Source organism: Myxine glutinosa, chromosome 3, assembly GCF_964187855.1.
Source record: "Myxine glutinosa chromosome 3, kmMyxGlut1.1, whole genome shotgun sequence".
In the NCBI taxonomy this organism is placed as follows: Eukaryota; Metazoa; Chordata; class Myxini; order Myxiniformes; family Myxinidae; genus Myxine; species Myxine glutinosa.
Genome location: NC_136263.1, coordinates 189,166,269 through 189,183,145, shown reverse-complemented (window position 1 = coordinate 189,183,145; position 16,877 = coordinate 189,166,269). Strand labels below are relative to the sequence as shown.

Here is a 16,877-nt window from a genome sequence, read left to right as displayed (position 1 = left end):
GAAGGACAAAGACACTCAGGAATACCAATAGTAATGGTACCATTACTGTTGTGTTGAAACTTCATTAATCAAAACTAGCAAGGCTGTTACAATAGGAAGGTTGAGGTTTAATTAGACCTTTTAAAACGGGAATGGCTACCCAATTATAGTTATCCGTTTCCAAAATAAAGGATAATTACAACATCGTGGTATCTATATCGTGTTATCATCATCTGATTTTTGGTTCTAGTGTCTCATGGCTCTTAAAAGAACATCTTATAAGTCTTTCTTGAAGACATATAAGAAAGTAAAGGTATAATTTGAGTACACTGTGGTACTCAAAACCACTTTTCTCCCACTTCTGAACGAATCAGCCTAAAATTATGACAAACACTTATAAATGGCAGATTTCCGAACATTCAACATACGATTCACATTGTGCAGCACCAGACAATCATATGCAACACAGTCACATGCTACACCCACAGGTGTACGCAAAGTTTTATCTCCATTCCAATTATAACTAGAAAGGGCAATCCGAGATTGCAGACCCTCAATTATAGTTATCCGTTTTTCGTGGGTTTTTTAAAGGCTTTTGTGTTAAAACAAATATGGCGGGCGAACCACGTGACCGATGACTATTTTTTTCTCCACCCACCAATTTATCCATAAACGCTCAAGAAATTTCATCTTTATGAAAATTTTCATTTTATGAAAATGAATTTAAAAAAAAAAGATTTTCATAATTTCATATCATAAAATTTTCATAAAATTTTATGATTTCATTTTATGAAAAATTTCATTTTCATCTATTCTTCTCCAATGGCTTGATCTCTGATCATCAATTTGGTTTCAGACCTGGTCACTCTACTCTGGACATGCTGCTTCTGCTTTCTCAACAATGGATGGAGGTCCTCAATGCCAAACAGGAAATTAGAGCTGTCTGCCTTGACATATCATGTGCCTTCGATACGGTCTGGCACCCCGCTCTGCTCACCAAACTCTCCTCTTTTGGTATCCATGGAAATCTCCACGCATGGCTGGCGGACTTCCTCTCTAGTCGTAGTCAACATGTGGCCCTGAATGGGGTTCTCTCATCTCCTCTTCCTGTTCAGGCTGGAGTTCCCCAAGGCAGTGTTCTGGGCCCTGTGCTTTTTCTGGTCTTCATCAATGATCTCTCTGACTCTCTTGAAAATCCTCTCTATCTCTTTGCTGATGACTCTACTCTTTGTCGCTCCATTCTTCATCCCTCAGATCGGCATCTGCAGCCTCCTCACTCTCTGCAGACCTGGACAAAATCACAGACTGGGCAAACAAGTGGAACATGTCTTTCAATCCTGACAAATCTCACACTCTTACGATGTCTCTCCGAAAAGACCGACTGGACAACCCTCCCATCTACTTTCTGAATAATCCTCTCCAAGAAGTTCTGTCACTCAAGCTTTTGGGTCTCACTATCTGCCATGATCTTTCCTGGGAAAACCACATTTCAAATCTGGCCTCCAAAGCCAGTCGCCGACTGGGCATCCTCCGTCGTGCGAAGTCCTTCCTTGGCACACCTGAGCTCCTCACCACATAAAAGGCTTTCATCCACAGCTCAATGGAATACTGCTCTCCCCTCTGGGCTGGTGCTCCTGCCTCACACCAAGCTCGTCTTCACGCTGTTGAAACCAAAGCATTCAGAATCATTGGAATCTCCCGCGATGAAGCTAACTCCAAGGTCCTCTCACACTCACCGCAGGCAGGTTGGTGGTCTTTCCGTCTTCTACCGACTCCTCTCTGGCCTTGCCCCCCCAGCTCTCTCTGGGCTCTGTCCCGCAAATATTCCGACAGGTCGCACACGATCTGCCTGCAACCCTCTTATGGTTAAACTGCCAAAATCAAGACTCTCTGCTCACCTTCACTCCTTCATTCCTCTTTTCTCCCACCTCTGGAACAAACTCCCTCACTCTCTTCAATCAGACTCCACCCTCCAGGTCTTTAAAACAGCTGTTCACCACCATCTCATGTCTTCCCCCATCCAGGTCTGCAGAGAGTGAGGAGACCGAACTCTCTTATCTGTCTCCCTCTTCCAAATCCTGGTGGCGTCTGGTCAAATCCGTTTCTGGTGTTTGTTCCCCCTCCATCCCCTCCCTTAACTCAAACGGCTACACAGCTGACTCCGCACGTGAAAAAGCTGAATGCCTGAGGAGGCTGCAGACTGCCGATCTGAGGGATGAAGAATGGAGCGACAAAGAGTAGAGTCATCAGCATTCAGCTTTTTCACGTGCGGAGTCAGCTGTGCAGTCAACTCTGTGTTTGCCTCTAATGTTTGCCTCACTCTCTGAAGACTTGGACAAAATCACAGACTGGTCAAACAAGTGGAACATGTCTTTCAATCCTGACAAATCTCACACTCTTACTATGTCTCTCCGAAAAGATCGACTGGACAACCCTCCCATCTACTTTCTCAACAATCCTCTCCAAGAAGTTCTGTCGCTCAAGCTTTTGGGTCTCACTATCTGCCATGATCTTTCTTGGGAAAACCACATTTCCAAGCTGGCCTCCAAAGCCAGTCGCCGACTGGGCATCCTCCGTCGTGCGAAGTCCTTCCTCGGCACACCTGAGCTCCTCACCACATACAAGGCTTTCATCCGCAGCTCAATGGAATACTGTTCTCCCCTATGGGCCGGTGCTCCTGCCTCACACCTAGCTCGGCTTCACGCTGTTGAAACCAAAGCTTTCAGAATTATTGGAATCTCCCGCGATGAAGCTATCTCTGAGGGCTTTTCACTCACTCACCGCAGGCAGGTAGGTGGTCTTTCTGTCTTCTACCGACTCCTCTCCGGCCTTGCACCCCCAGCTCTCTCTGTGCTCTGTCCCCCAAATATTCCTACAGGTCGCACAAGATCTGCCAGCAACCCTCTGATGGTTAAACTGCCGAAATCTCAGCTCTCTGCTCACCTTCACTCTTTCATTCCTCTTTTCTCCCGCCTCTGGAACAAACTCCCTCACTCCCTTCAATCCCACCCCTCCCTCCAGGTCTTTAAAACAGCTGTTCACCACCATCTCTTATCTTCCCCCATCCAAAACCTTGATCTTTTCTACCCCCGCTAATTCACCCCAGATCCACCTTGTTTGAAATTCCAACTTCTTTCCTGGAAGTCCTGGCAGTGTCCATATGTTTTATACCTCTCCCACCGCCCCATTCCCATGCCCCCCCCCCCCAAAGCCCTCGCCCTCTCTCAGATCTCTCGAAGTCTCCATGTCTCTCGGTCCCTGCTCTCAAATGTTGTGTTTGTGTCCTTCCCCCTCTCTCCCCATCTTGTCTACCGCTCCCGATGTTATATGTTTTATGTGTCGGTTTGTCTTTCTGTGTGATTAATGTTCGCTCTTTCACGAGCCTCGATCTTGTATACAAAAAAAACAAAAAAAACAAAAAAAAAAAATCCAAAACCTTGATCTTTTCTATCCCCGCTAATTTCACCCCAATCCCACTTTTTTGAAATACCAACTTCTGTCTTGGAAGTCCTTGGTGTCCTTGTGGTTTATACTTCTCCCACCCCCCCCCCCCCCTTCCCACGCCTCCTCCCCCGAAGCCCTCTCCCTCCCACACATCTCCCTGCTCTTAAATGTTGTGTGCTCTCAAGTTTGTGTGCTTCCCCTTCTCTTGTCTTCCGCTCCCTCTTTTTATATATTTTGTTTGTCTGGTTGATTTATTTGTGAAGTAAATGTCAGCTCTTTCACGAGCCTCGATTCAGTATACAAAAAAATATATAAAAAATTGTACTTGTCAAATTATGACGTCATAATGGAGGCACCTAGGACATCATCATTAACGTATGTTATTCCCAATTGAGTTCTTTCCAATGAGCCATGTCTCAATCTTGTCGATGCAGCACTTTCAGAGATATAGAGGTGCAAAGTTTTTCGGTTTCTCAAAGATGGCACCTGTACCACATGACCTATGACATCATAATTATCATTTAAAAATTCTACAGGTGGAGTTGCACCTTTGGTGAAAATTTCCTGTCAATCGGACCAACGGTTGCAGAGAAAATCATATTTATTCTGTGCAGACAAACAGACAGACAGACAGACAAATGGACTCAAATGCAATACCCTCTCATTTGGGGAGGATAATTAAGGAAATAATGCATAAATAAAAAAAACTATTGTCGTATCCTATACAACGTGTAACATCTTTGCAACATAATACCCAATGAAAATCAACGTCTTGTTTTCAACTAAGAGTTTCTCAAATTATATATGGCCAATGTATGCTACAATTACAGATATCATAAACAATATCGCTGAGTAAAGTAATATTGTGTGGTGTAATACCTCCTGTACAGGCAAGGCCAAGTGGATGACTTGGGTATAAAGGCATGGGAAAGTTCTTCGTGCTTTTAAAAGGCACCATCATGAACTGTTTGGCTGGCGGCCTACAAGCTATGGAGGTAAAATGAGCCGTGGAGCCCTGGATTGGGGCGGAAAGCTTTTAATAGGAGCCGACCTGCAGGGCAGGATGGTCTGAAAGATGGCCGCCCACATAAACGGGCAGCGAGTGAGAGGGACCCCACCGTGCACGAGGGTGTAGACAATACTACGGTCTCCGTGTTGTCGCTCCCCATGGAAGGACCGTTTTTGAGTCATGGAGACATCGCTCCTCAACACCATCCTCAAGTCTCCTGGCCTCCTCACCCCCATTGCTCCCCAAGCCACACTTCGTCTTGTGACACTCCAGCTCTGTACAACACCAGCCCAAGACCAGTTTGCACCCGCCTCAAATTCTCACCTGATATCCCCATTGTCTGTTTGAATTCGGTATTTTGGCACACTGGCAGGGCATCGTTTTATTTTCTTTGGACGATATGTTCGCGTCTTTCCTTCCCTGTGTCGTTCTTCGTGTGCCAGATCTGTCCAGGTTTTGCCTTCTTGTCCATGCTCGTGTCAGTATAATTTTCATAATAAACCATTATTTGCTAAGGAACGTCTTCCTGCGTTTTGCCTTTCCATAAATGAGCAACCACCAGTTTCAGTTTAATTTGAACGATTGTTGGAGGAAGTATTACAATTAGAAGAACACAGTAAGCATGAAAATTTTGTTTCGGTCGTTCACACAGGTCTTAAACCTCTGGCTCAGAGAGCCCCCATTAGCAGATCATCTGGTGAGACAACAAGCAACACAGTGTAAGAATTTTTTTTTTCCCCAGTTTTGAGGTTCTCATGACAGCACCAACACAGCAAAATGGGATAACACTCATGAAAACTATTATTTGGCCCCAATAGTGCAACTGACATCATACAAAGGAAACGAGATCTTCACTGCATACTGTATAAGCAGCTCCTACACAAACAAACCTCCAGCTTCGCCTTTTTGGCTCTTTCTTCTTCCTCCTCCTTGTTCTTTTTTAAGGCATCCTGCCCCAGCACTGACAGGATGTTCCGCAACCTAAAACCACAAGCACAAGCAATTATGAACACACACAAAACAAAGACACGACAAGCGATCAAGGTTCTCAGTGAGGATCAATTACCTTTCCCTGCGCTCTCCCGGTCCCTCGCCAAACAGTGTTGTTGGCTCGGACAAGTTACGAAGACCGGCTTTAACTTCGACATCGTCTGTGGGCACAGTGATCTGGCGTGCTCGCTTTCTGCGCTCAAACTCAGCGAGGACCTCAGCACGACGCTCGTTGACATGTTCCTCCAGATCAAACACGGTACCTATAAGAAGATGGTACACCAAATTGCATTGCCATTCAACATTGCGTTGGCTAAAAACAACACTCAAACGAAACAGGTACAGTCACGTGAAAAAGTAAGTACACCCCATGTAAAGTTTTGACTTTTTCAACATATTTCAACATACAGCTATTTGATCTTCATTTTTTTTTTTTTTTGTATACAGAATCGAGGCTCGTGTAAGAGCTAACACATTGAACATGAAAACATCCTCAGACACAAACAACATGCAATGAAGGGAGCGGGAGACAAGAGGGGGAGAGAGGGAAGTCGGTTGACAAGATCTCACGACACACACGCCTCAACAATAATGACAGATAAAGGTGATATAATATAACAAATATCATGAAACATTTACATTTTGTAGTCCATTGTATCTATCTATAATTCCAGTAATCTCTGTGTGTGTGTGTGTCTGTGTGTGTGTGTGTGTGTGTCTGTGTGTGTGTGTGTGTGTGTTTGTCTGTGACCGCTGTTTCTCGACAACTACCGGTCCGATATACTTGAAACTTGCCAGGTATATTGCTGGGGACCCGAGGATGTGCCTTTTCAAGGTTTGAAATTAATCGGAGAAGTAGTTACCGAGCTATGGCGATTTAGCCGTTCGCCGTTCGCTTTGGCTTTGCGAATGGACCAAACCATTTCATGTAAATAGAGAGGGGGGTTCTGTGGTCGTTGCGAATGGACCAAACCATTTCATGTAAATAGAGGGGGGGGTTCTGTGGTCGTTACTGCCACGTGGTTTCAAAGTTTTTTTTTGTTGTTGTTGTTTGCACGCATGCTTTTTTGCACGCACGTACGGGCACCCACGTACGGGCACGTCCTAGTCTATCTATAATTCCAGTAATCTCTGTGTGTCTGTGTGTTTGTCTGTGACCGCTGTTTCTCGACAACCACGGGTCCGATATACTTGAAACTTGCCAGGTATATTGCTGGGGACCCGAGGATGTGCCTTTTCAAGGTTTGAAATTAATCGGGGAAGTGGTTCCCAAGGTATGGTCACCGTACTCGCAAGCCGTTCGCTTTGGCTTTGCGAATGGACCAAACCATTTCATGTAAATAGAGGGGGGGGGTTCTACCGTACTCGCAAGCCGTTCGCTTTGGCTTTGCGAATGGACCAAACCATTTCATGTAAATAGAGGGGGGGGGGGGTTCTGTGGTCGTTACTGCCACGTGGTTTCAAAGTTTTTTTTTGTTGTTGTTGTTTGCACGCATGTTTTTTTGCACCCACGTACGGGCACGCCCTAGTAATTTAAATAAACATAAATGCAAATTTTGCATGTGGAAAAAGTAAGTACACCCCCACATTTATCACGACTTCAAATACCGAAAATTAGAATCAGGTGCACCAGCTCAGGTGCAAATGATTAGAACATCGTTAGAGAGGATCTTGGAGGAACCTGTCTTATTTAAACCTCAGACATTTAGTTTGGTTTGCTCTTTGTTGTTGAAGTGTGCGGCATCACCATGCCTAGATCAAAAGAGCTCTCTGAGGCCTTCAGAAAGAAGGTTATAGATACCTACTGAGTCTGGGAAGGGATTGAAAAAGATCTCCAAACAATTTTGAAATCAATGATTCGACTGTCCGGAAGATCATCCACAAGTGGACAAGATTCCAAACAACTGCCAACTTGTTCAGGCCAGGCCGCCCCAGCAAGTTCAGCCCGAGAGCAGACCGCAAGATGCTGAAAGAAATCTCTAAGAACCCCAGAATGTCATCACGGTACCTACAGGTAGCTCTTGCCACTGTTGATGTCAAAGTGCATGAGTCTACCATTAGAAAGAGGCTGCACAAATTTGATCTACATGGGAGGAGTGCCAGGAGGAATCCTTTGCTGTCCAGAAAGAACATCAGGGCAAGACAAAAGTTTGCCAATGAACACCGAGGCAAAGACCAGCACTTCTGGAACAATGTGCTCTTGACAGACGAGTCAATGGTAGAGCTATTTGGCCACAGTACCAGAAGACATGTTTGGCAAAAATCAGACAGCATTTGACCACAAGAACCTGATACCAACTGTAAAGCATGGTGGTAGAAATATTATGGTTTGGGGCAGCTTTGCTGCATCAGGGCCTGAGCAGCTCACCATCATAGAATCCACTTTGAATTCTTCATTGCACCAGAGGTATGAGGTATAAGGGTGCTTGAGGATAATGTGAGGCCATCTGTCGGAGGGTTGACGCTCAACCGAAGGCAGACCTTGCAACATGACAATGACCCTAAACATACCAGTAAATCCACCAAGCAATGGCTGAAAAGAAAGAAATGGAGGGTTCTGGAATGGCCAAGTCAAAGCCCGGATCTAAATCCCATCGAGATGTTGTGGGGGGATTTGAAACGAGCTGTGCATGCAAGAAAACCCTCAAACATTCTTCTCCAATGGCTTGATCTCTGATCATCAATTTGGATTCAGACCAGGTCATTCTACTCTGGACATGCTGCTTCTGCTGTCTTAACAATGGATGGAGGTCCTCAATGCCAAACAGGAAATCAGAGCCGTCTCCCTTGACATATCACGTGCCTTCGATACGGTCTGGCACCCAGCTCTGCTCACCAAACTCTCCTCCTATGGTATCTATGGAAATCTCCATGCATGGCATGCGGACTTCCTCTCTGGTCGTTGACGTGTGGCCCTGAATGGGTTTCTCTCATCTCCCCTTCCTGTTCAGGCTGGAGTTCCCCAAGGCAGTGTTCTGGGCCCTGTGCTTTTTCTGGTCTTTATCAATGATCTCTCCGACTCTCTGGAAAATCCTCTCTATCTCTTTGCTGATGACTCCACTCTCTGCCGCTCCATTCCTCTTCCCTCAGATCAGCAGTCTGCAGCCTCCTCACTCTCTGAAGACCTGGACAAAATCACAGACTTGTCAAACAAGTGGAACATGTCTTTCAATCCTGACAAATCTCACACTCTTACTATGTCTCTCTGAAAAGATCGACTGGACAACCCTCCCATCTACTTTCTCAACAATCCTCTCCAAGAAGTTCTGTCGCTCAAGCTGTTAGGTCTCACTATCTGCCATGATCTTTCTTGGGAAAAGCACATTTCCAAGCTGGCCTCCAAAGCCAGTCGCCGACTGGGCATCCTCCGTCATGCGAAGTCCTTCCTCGGCACACCTGAGCTCCTCACCACATACAAGGCTTTCATCCGCAGCTCAAAGCAATACTGTTCTCCCCTATGGGCCGGTGCTCCTGCCTCACATCTGTCTCGGCTTCACGCTGTTGAAACCAAATCTTTCAGAATCATTGGAATCTCCCGTGATGAAGCTATCTCCGAGGGCCTTTCACTCACTCGCCGCAGACAGGTAGGTGGTCTTTCTGTCTTCTACCGACTCCTCTCCGGCCTTGCTCCCCCAGCTCTCTCTGTGCTTTGTCCGCCAAATATTCCTACAGGTCGCACAAGATCTGCCAGCAACCCTCTGATGGTTAAACTGCCGAAATCTCGGCTCTCTGCTCACCTTCACTCTTTCATTCCTCTTTTCTCCCGCCTCAGGAACAAACTCCCACACTCCCTTCAATCCCACTCCTCCCTCCAGGTCTTTAAAACAGCTGTTCACCACCATCTCTTATCTTTCCCCATCCAAAACCTTGATCTTTTCTTCCCCCACTAATTCACCCCAGATCCTCCTTGTTTGAAATTCCAACTTCTTTCCTGGAAGTCCCGGCAGTGTCCATATGTTTTATACCTCTCCCACCCACCCCCCCCACCCTTCCCGTGCCTCCCCGCCCCCAAAGCCCTCTCCCTCCCACAGATCTCTCGATGTCCCTGCTCTCAGATGTTGTGTTTGTGATCATTTTAAAGGTTTGTGTGTGTCTTCTTCGTTCGTATGCAGTACGTGGCTGTGAGTAACACCATCGGATGGGGCACGTGGCTGTTTTCGCTGATGCAGTGTCCCCCTATAGGTTTCGAGCAGGAATTTGTAATTTGCTCAGGATGCCGGAGATAGCTCGCCTACTCTTCGCAAAGGACACCGCGGGATGTTTAACATGCACCAACTAATGCCAGTAGAATGGATGCCCGGTTTTACGTCCAGAACAGAGAATGCGCGGGCAAGCAAACTGCAGGGGCAAGCAATATGGCAGCATGGTACAAAGCTTCATTGGTCATGGCGTAGCAGGCTGCTTGCTTGCATGGACACGATGATCTCATCCAAAGTCTCATCCTGATATCCTTGCAACCTTAATATTTGAATGAACCAAGTAATCACATGGCGACAGGTTAGGAAAATAAGGAATGTATGGAAAAACAAACCTCCAGCTCCAGACCCCACATTGTGCAACAATTCAGGTTGCCTCCGATACAGCACGAAGTGAATTTTTGTTTCCGCAGTACCTTCTCACGATATACTCCAGTCGCAGTTCTCTGGCTGTGATGAGCAATTTCCTTTGTTGGTGACCATGGTGACCTCTCTTCAGCACTTTTGCCTCTTTGGCCAGAGTTCTAATGAATGCACCCATGCTTGATCCCCCGTCAGGATGCCCTCCAGGAGTCCAGGTAGATGCCACCCTCCCGTTTGTCACTACTGTTGGGGCTGGCAGGATGGCCTGGAGGAACGCTCACGAGTCTATAATCCGTCTAGCCTGGGTTTGAATATCGGCCCAACAATAAAACGTTATGCCGGTGCTTCACAGGCAGGGTGATCCATCAATGCGTGTTCCGTCCCTCGGATGGACGTTGCAGAAATAAAATTCCTAATTAGACACACAGACACACATACAGACACACATACACAGACACACATACACAGACACACACACACACACGAAAGAGAACGGCACTCGGTAGAGCGCACACCTCCGCCAGGCTGAACAGTTTATGTTTTGTATCCCACTGATAGGCCAGATCTGGATTCGGACCTGAACCAAAATCGAATCGGCTTGTTCTCGTCACCTAACCAACTCATCCACCGAGTTTAGTCATAACTCGTCCATAACTTTTTTTAATTATCACGTTATATATCGCTTTTCACCCGATCTCTCCATGGTGAAGTCACTTAAAAATTAAATAATTCTCATATCCGAATCCATATTCAGATCTTCACCAAAATAGAATCTATTAGTCCTTGTTACACATCCAACCTCTCCACCAGGGTTCGTCCGAATCCGTCCACAACTTTTTGAGATATCCTGTTGTATGTTGGTTTCGGCCCCATTTCCCAATGTTGAAGAAAAAAAAACCACCTTTAGAGGCCATTTTTCCCCGCAAGCGGGGGTTGGCCTTTTTCGGGAACCGTGGTTGTTGTTGTTTTTTCGGTCCCCTTTTTTGAAGCAATGTTTTACGGCTGGATGCCCTTCCTGACGCCAACCCTTTTTGCTGCCTTTAACGACAAGCAGGGAATTACCTGTGAACTGGTACTCAATTTGCCGACCTCGGAAGGATGACAGGCTGAGTCAACCCCCCTGGCGTTAATTCAGCGATCGACCGGGATTCGAACCCAGGATCCTAGGATCCTAAGCCGGCACCCTAGCCGCTAGCCCAACACCATTTCCCAATGTTGAAGAATCACCTAAAAATTCGACGAGCCGGAGCCGAATCCGGATCTTCACGAAAATCGAATCATTTCGTCCTTGTCACATACACTACCTCTGTGCCAAATTTCATCCGAATCCGGCCACAACGTTTTGAGATATCTTGTTCACAGACAGACAAACAAACAGACAGACGGGGGTGAAAACATAACCTCCATCCACCTGCGGTGGCAATTATATATAAGTAGAGGCATGAAATTAATTGCGCATTTGATTACGACTCTTTTACCTTTATTATTATTATATATTTGCTTATGCCTACGTGACTTTCCACATGAATAAGAATGTATTCGCTTGAGAACATTCACCACATTTGAAGCTGTATACATTACTGCCGGGAGTGTTTCTTTATACTTTGCTTCGAAAAGCCTAATATTGTCAGTTATCACACCATGTGAATGATACGAGTCGTTTGTTTAAACTTGTTCCTCTTTGATCTGTATGAAAATCCTTGCTTTAGCTGTGGGAACATCCTCTCTTGCTCTTAATTGTATGGGAACATCTTGTTCAGCCTTGGAGTGCTTATCCGCTCCATTAACCATAGGAAAAATGTCAGCAAGTTTTAATGAGAGATGCGTCCCGTCTTCCTCAGCCTTCCCATCCTGCTTTTCTCAACTACCTCAGGCAATAGAACCCCATCCTGAGTGTATACATAACAATAAGGACTGGATCATCTAGAGCAGGGGTTCTTAACCTGTGGTCCATGGACCCCTTTGGGGTCCGTGGATGGGCTTCAGGGGGTCCGTCAACCAGGCGCATAAAAATTATTTCAGCACTTGTTACCATCAAAACGAAAAGTAGAAATCGATTGGATGTCAAACATGACATGCGTGTTGCCTTGTCAAAGACCACTCCCCAATTTCATCTTCTTATTGAAGCAAAACAACAACAGCCTTCTCACTGAAATGTACTTTTGAGCAGAATTGAAGTTTATATTTTGTTTAATTTGCACAATTTGGATTTATTTCATTTTATTCAGGGAATGGTCATTGATTTTTGCATGAAAAAAGTGAGATATGGTCTTTGTAAAGATTGTTTTTTTATTCTGATTATGACGGCATGTGAAGGAAATAATTTTCCAATGCAATAAAATGCATTCATTGTATGCAAAATTTTGTGTTTATGTGCTTATGTGCAATTTTCTGGGGAGGGGTCCGCAGCTTTCACCAGATTCTCAAAGGGGTCCATGACTCAAAAAAGGTAAAGAACCCCTGATCTAGAAAGAGAGGGATTTTGCTTCTCTCTCTCTATACATGCATGCCCATACAATCTGTAATCTGGTGGCGAAAGAAGGCCGCATTCCAGTGGTTTGGAAACTGAGTACCCTCGTCCCTCGACACAAGGGGAAAGGTGACCCTTTGGAGTGTGGCTCGTACCGAGCGATAAAGTTATTGGAGCATGGAATGAAGGTATTGGAAAGGGTGTTGGAGAGGAGGATAAGGAAGAAAGTGAAGATCGACGAAATGTAGTTTGGATTTATGCCAGGAAGAGGAACGACAGACGCGCTTTTTATTGTGAGGCAGTTGCAGGAGAAGTACATGGAGAAGAGGAAGAGGTTGTTTCTTGGGTTTGTTGATCTGGAGAAAGAATTCGATAGGGTTCCACGTGAAGTAGTGACATGGGCATTGAGGAAGTTAGGAGTGGAGGAATGGTTCATCAGAGTAGTGATGGCAATGTACAAAAGAGCGCGCACAGCTGTAACGCTGAAGGACGGGAACAGTGGTGACTTTGAGGTGAAGGTGGGAGTGCATCAGGGGTCGGTACTAACAACACAAACAACAACAGGCATTCTAAGGCCATTTTCCCTGCTAGAGCGGGGGTTAGCCTTGCAGTCCCCATGACAATGTTCTCCATTTTGCCCTATTTTCTGCATCTCCCCTTGTTAACCCCCTTGCCCGCATTTCTTCTTCACTTCTTCGACCATCTTTAGCCAAGTCTTTCTCGGTCTTCCACGTCCTCTACTTCCTTCTACATTCATTTCCATCACTCTTCTCAACCAGTCACTTTCATCCTTCCTCAACACATTACCAAACCATCTCAACCTGTTTCTCTTCACAGCATCCATCACAGGCTCTATTCCCATCATCTTTCGCAATTCATCATTTGTCTTCCTCTCTCTCAACGATACTCCGCACATCCATCGAACCATTCGCATTTCCACCCTTTCCAGCCTTCGTTGCTGCTCTACGTTCATTACCCATGTCTCACTCCCATAAATCATAACACTTCTCACACATGCAGCATACACCTTTCCCTTCAGCTTCAACGACACTCCCCTCCTCGTCAGCACGCCACTCAGTTCCCGAAACTTCTTCCATGCACATCTCACTCGAGCAACCGTTGCCGAGTCTGATCCACCTTCTCCATTCAGCATGTCTCCTAGGTAACAAAATGTTTTCACACCTTCCAGCTTCACGCCATCTCCAAGATCCAACTCAACATTTCCTCCATCTGAAGCTCCCTCTGTGCACACCTTACACTTGAATGTAGCTGCCACACTGGTTAATGACCCTCTCAAACCACTACATTTTTGATGAACCCACTCAGCGCACATTGTACATTGAATGGAATTCACTCCGACACCGTTCCTGCACACAGCACACGGCCACTTCCCAGTTCTTTCCACCTCACCACATGCTTTACCACTTGCCGTACTAAGTCCACTACTATTTTTAGCTGTGATGGAGGTGTTGGCTCGGAACGTAAAGGAGGGTTTAACGTGGGAGTTGTTGTATGCAGATAATCTGGTGTTGATTGCAGAAAGTATGGATGGACTGAAGGAGAAGATGAACAAGTGGAAGGAATGTATGGAGACAAAAGGTCTGAAGGTGAATATCAGAAAAACGAAGGTGATGGCAAGTGGTAAAGCATGTGGTGAGGTGGAAAGAACTGGGAAGTGGCCATGTGCTGTGTGCAGGAAGGGTGTCGGAGTGAATTCCATTCAATGTACAATGTGCACTGAGTGGGTTCATCAAAAATGTAGTGGTTTGAGAGGGTCATTAACCAGTGTGGCAGCTACATTCAATTGTAAGGTGTGCACAGAGGGAGCTGCAGATGGAGGAAATGTTGAGTTGGATCTTGGAGACGGCGTGAAGCTGGAAGGTGTGAAAACATTTTGCTACCTAGGAGACATGTTGAATGGAGAAGGTGGATCAGACTCGGCAACGGTTGCTGGAGTGAGATGTGCACGGAAGACGTTTCGGGAACTGAGCGGCGTGCTGACGAGGAGGGGAGTGTCGTTGAAGCGGAAGGGAAAGGTGTATGCTGCATGTGTGAGAAGTATTATGATTTATGGGAGCGAGACATGGGTAATTAATGTAGAGCAGCAACAAAGGCTGGAAAGGGTGGAAATGCGAATGGTTCGGTGGATGTGTGGAGTATCGTTGAGAGAGAGGAAGACAAATGATGAATTGTGAAAGATGATGGGAATAGAGCCTGTGATGGATGCTGTGAAGAGCAACACGTTGAGATGGTTTGGTCATGTGTTGAGGAAGGATGAAAGTGGCTGGTTGAGAAGAGTGATGGAAATGAATGTAGAAGGAAGTAGAGGACAGGGAAGACCGAGAAAGACTTGGCTAAAGATGGTGGAAGAAGAAATACGGGCAAGGGGTTAACAAGGAGAGATGCAGAAAATAGGGCAAAATGGAGAACATTGTCATGGGGACCGCAAGGCTAACCCCCGCTCTTGCAGGGAAAATGGCCTTAAAATGCATGTTGTTGTTGTTGTTGTTGTTGTTGTTGTTGTTGTTGTAGTGTGCTGGCTCTTACACAACCCTCGATGTTGTATACAAAGAAGAAAAAAAAGTCTTGGAGTTTTGGTGACATCCGCAGTTGCTCAATTATAATCAGATATAGAACCACCTTTAGAAGCCATTTTTCCCCACAGAGCAGGGGTTGGCCTTTTTCGGGCACCGTGGTCCCCTTTTTTTGAGGCAATGTTTTATGGCCGGATGCCCTTCCTGCCGCCAACCCTGTTAGTCGCCTTTTGCAACACACAGGGAATTACCAGTGAACTGGTACTCAATTTACAGACCTCGGAAGGATGACAGGCTGAGTCAACCCCCCTGGCGTTAATTCAGTGATCGACCGGGATTCGAACCCAGGATCCGAGGATCCAAAGCTGGCACCCTAACCGCTAAGCCAACACCAGGCTAATTATAATAAGACATGGAGAACAATAATTAATAAAATTACAATTTTTCATGACAATTTATTACCTCCGCCACCAAAGGTGGATGGAGGTTCTGCTTTCACCCCGTCTGTTTGTCTGTCTGCCTGTGAACAAGATATCTCAAAAAGTTGTGGACGGATTCAGACGAAATTAGGCAGAGAGGTAGTGTACTTGTCACGGACTAAATGATGAGATTTAGGTAAAGATCCGGATTCGGATCCGGCTAGTATAATTTTTTAAGTGATTCTTCACCATCGAGTGATGGGGCTAAAACCGATGCATAGCACGGTCTCTCAAAAGGTTATGGACTGATTTGGCCAAAACTTGGTGGAGAGGTTGTGTGTGTGACAAGGAAGGATCGATTCGATTTTGGTGAAGATATGAATATGGTTTCGGATATGAGAATTATTTAATTTCTAAGTGATTCTTCACCATATAGGGATCAGGCTAAAAGCGATATATAACATGATATTTAAAAAAGTTATGGATGACATGACTAAACGAGGTGGATGAGTTGGTTAGGTGACAAGAACAAGCTGATTAGATTTTGGTTCAGGTCCGAATCCAGACCCAGCCTATCATTGGGATACAAAACAAACTGTTCAGCCTGGCGCAGGGAGGTATGCACTCCACCGAGTGCCGTTCCAGTTAAAAGAGCTTCAAAATACCATTGGAATTTGGAACCATTTCTGGAAAGCACTTAATAAAGTTACTTGATGTTAAAGGGACGTGGTGCATTGCAGACAAATTTTCAGTAAAAACTTCCAGGCTCATGATCTCAGGATTATGTTAGATTAAGTAGCTCTAAATACTAGCCCTGGTGTTGGGCAAGCGGCTAGGGTGAGGGCTTAGGATCCTAGGATCCTGGGTTCGAATCCCGGTCAATCGCTGAATTAACGCCAGGGGGTTGACTCAGCCTGTCATCCTTCCGAGGTCGGCAAATTGAGTACCAGTTCACTGGTAATTCCCTGTTTGTCGTAAAAAGGCGACAAAAAGGGTTGGCGTCAGGAAGGGCATCCGGCCGTAAAACATTGCTTCAAAAAGGGGACCAAAAAACAACAACAACCACGGTCCCCGAAAAAGGCCAACCCCCGCTTGCGGGGTAAAATGGCCTCTAAAGGTGGTTATATTTTTGATAAGTAGCTCTAAATACTGTATTGTATGTGTTTGTTTTTGGTTGATATCTACAACCATGACAGGATTTACAAAAATTGTTGATGGCGATTGATAAAAAGAAAGTCTCCTCTATTATTGAATGAGACAACATATCCACTTCAAGTCTATCAATTCCAAGTGGCATTAGCAGCCAATGCATCCTCAGCCCTATCTGCCATGTCTCACTATCTGCCATGATCTTTCCTGGGAAAACCACATTTCAAATCTGGCCTCCAAAGCCAGTCGCCGACTGGGCATCCTCCGTCGTGCGAAGTCCTTCCTTGGCACACCTGAGCTCCTCACCACATACAAGGCTTTCAT

The 16,877-nt window shown here is 45.7% G+C and overlaps 1 protein-coding gene across 3 annotated transcripts in view; it reads right to left on the bottom strand.

Moving 5' to 3' along the window:
• Positions 1-16,877, bottom strand: part of PRPF4 (pre-mRNA splicing tri-snRNP complex factor PRPF4) — a 53,438-nt gene that overhangs the window by 29,844 nt on the left and 6,717 nt on the right. For all 3 annotated transcript variants that reach the window (XM_068103607.2, XM_068103606.2, XM_068103608.2), the window contains 2 exons: positions 5,499-5,685; positions 5,323-5,413 (listed from right to left, as the gene is read on the bottom strand). In XM_068103607.2, the coding sequence (XP_067959708.1) occupies positions 5,323-5,413; positions 5,499-5,685 (278 nt within the window). The remainder of the gene's footprint in view (positions 1-5,322; positions 5,414-5,498; positions 5,686-16,877) is intronic.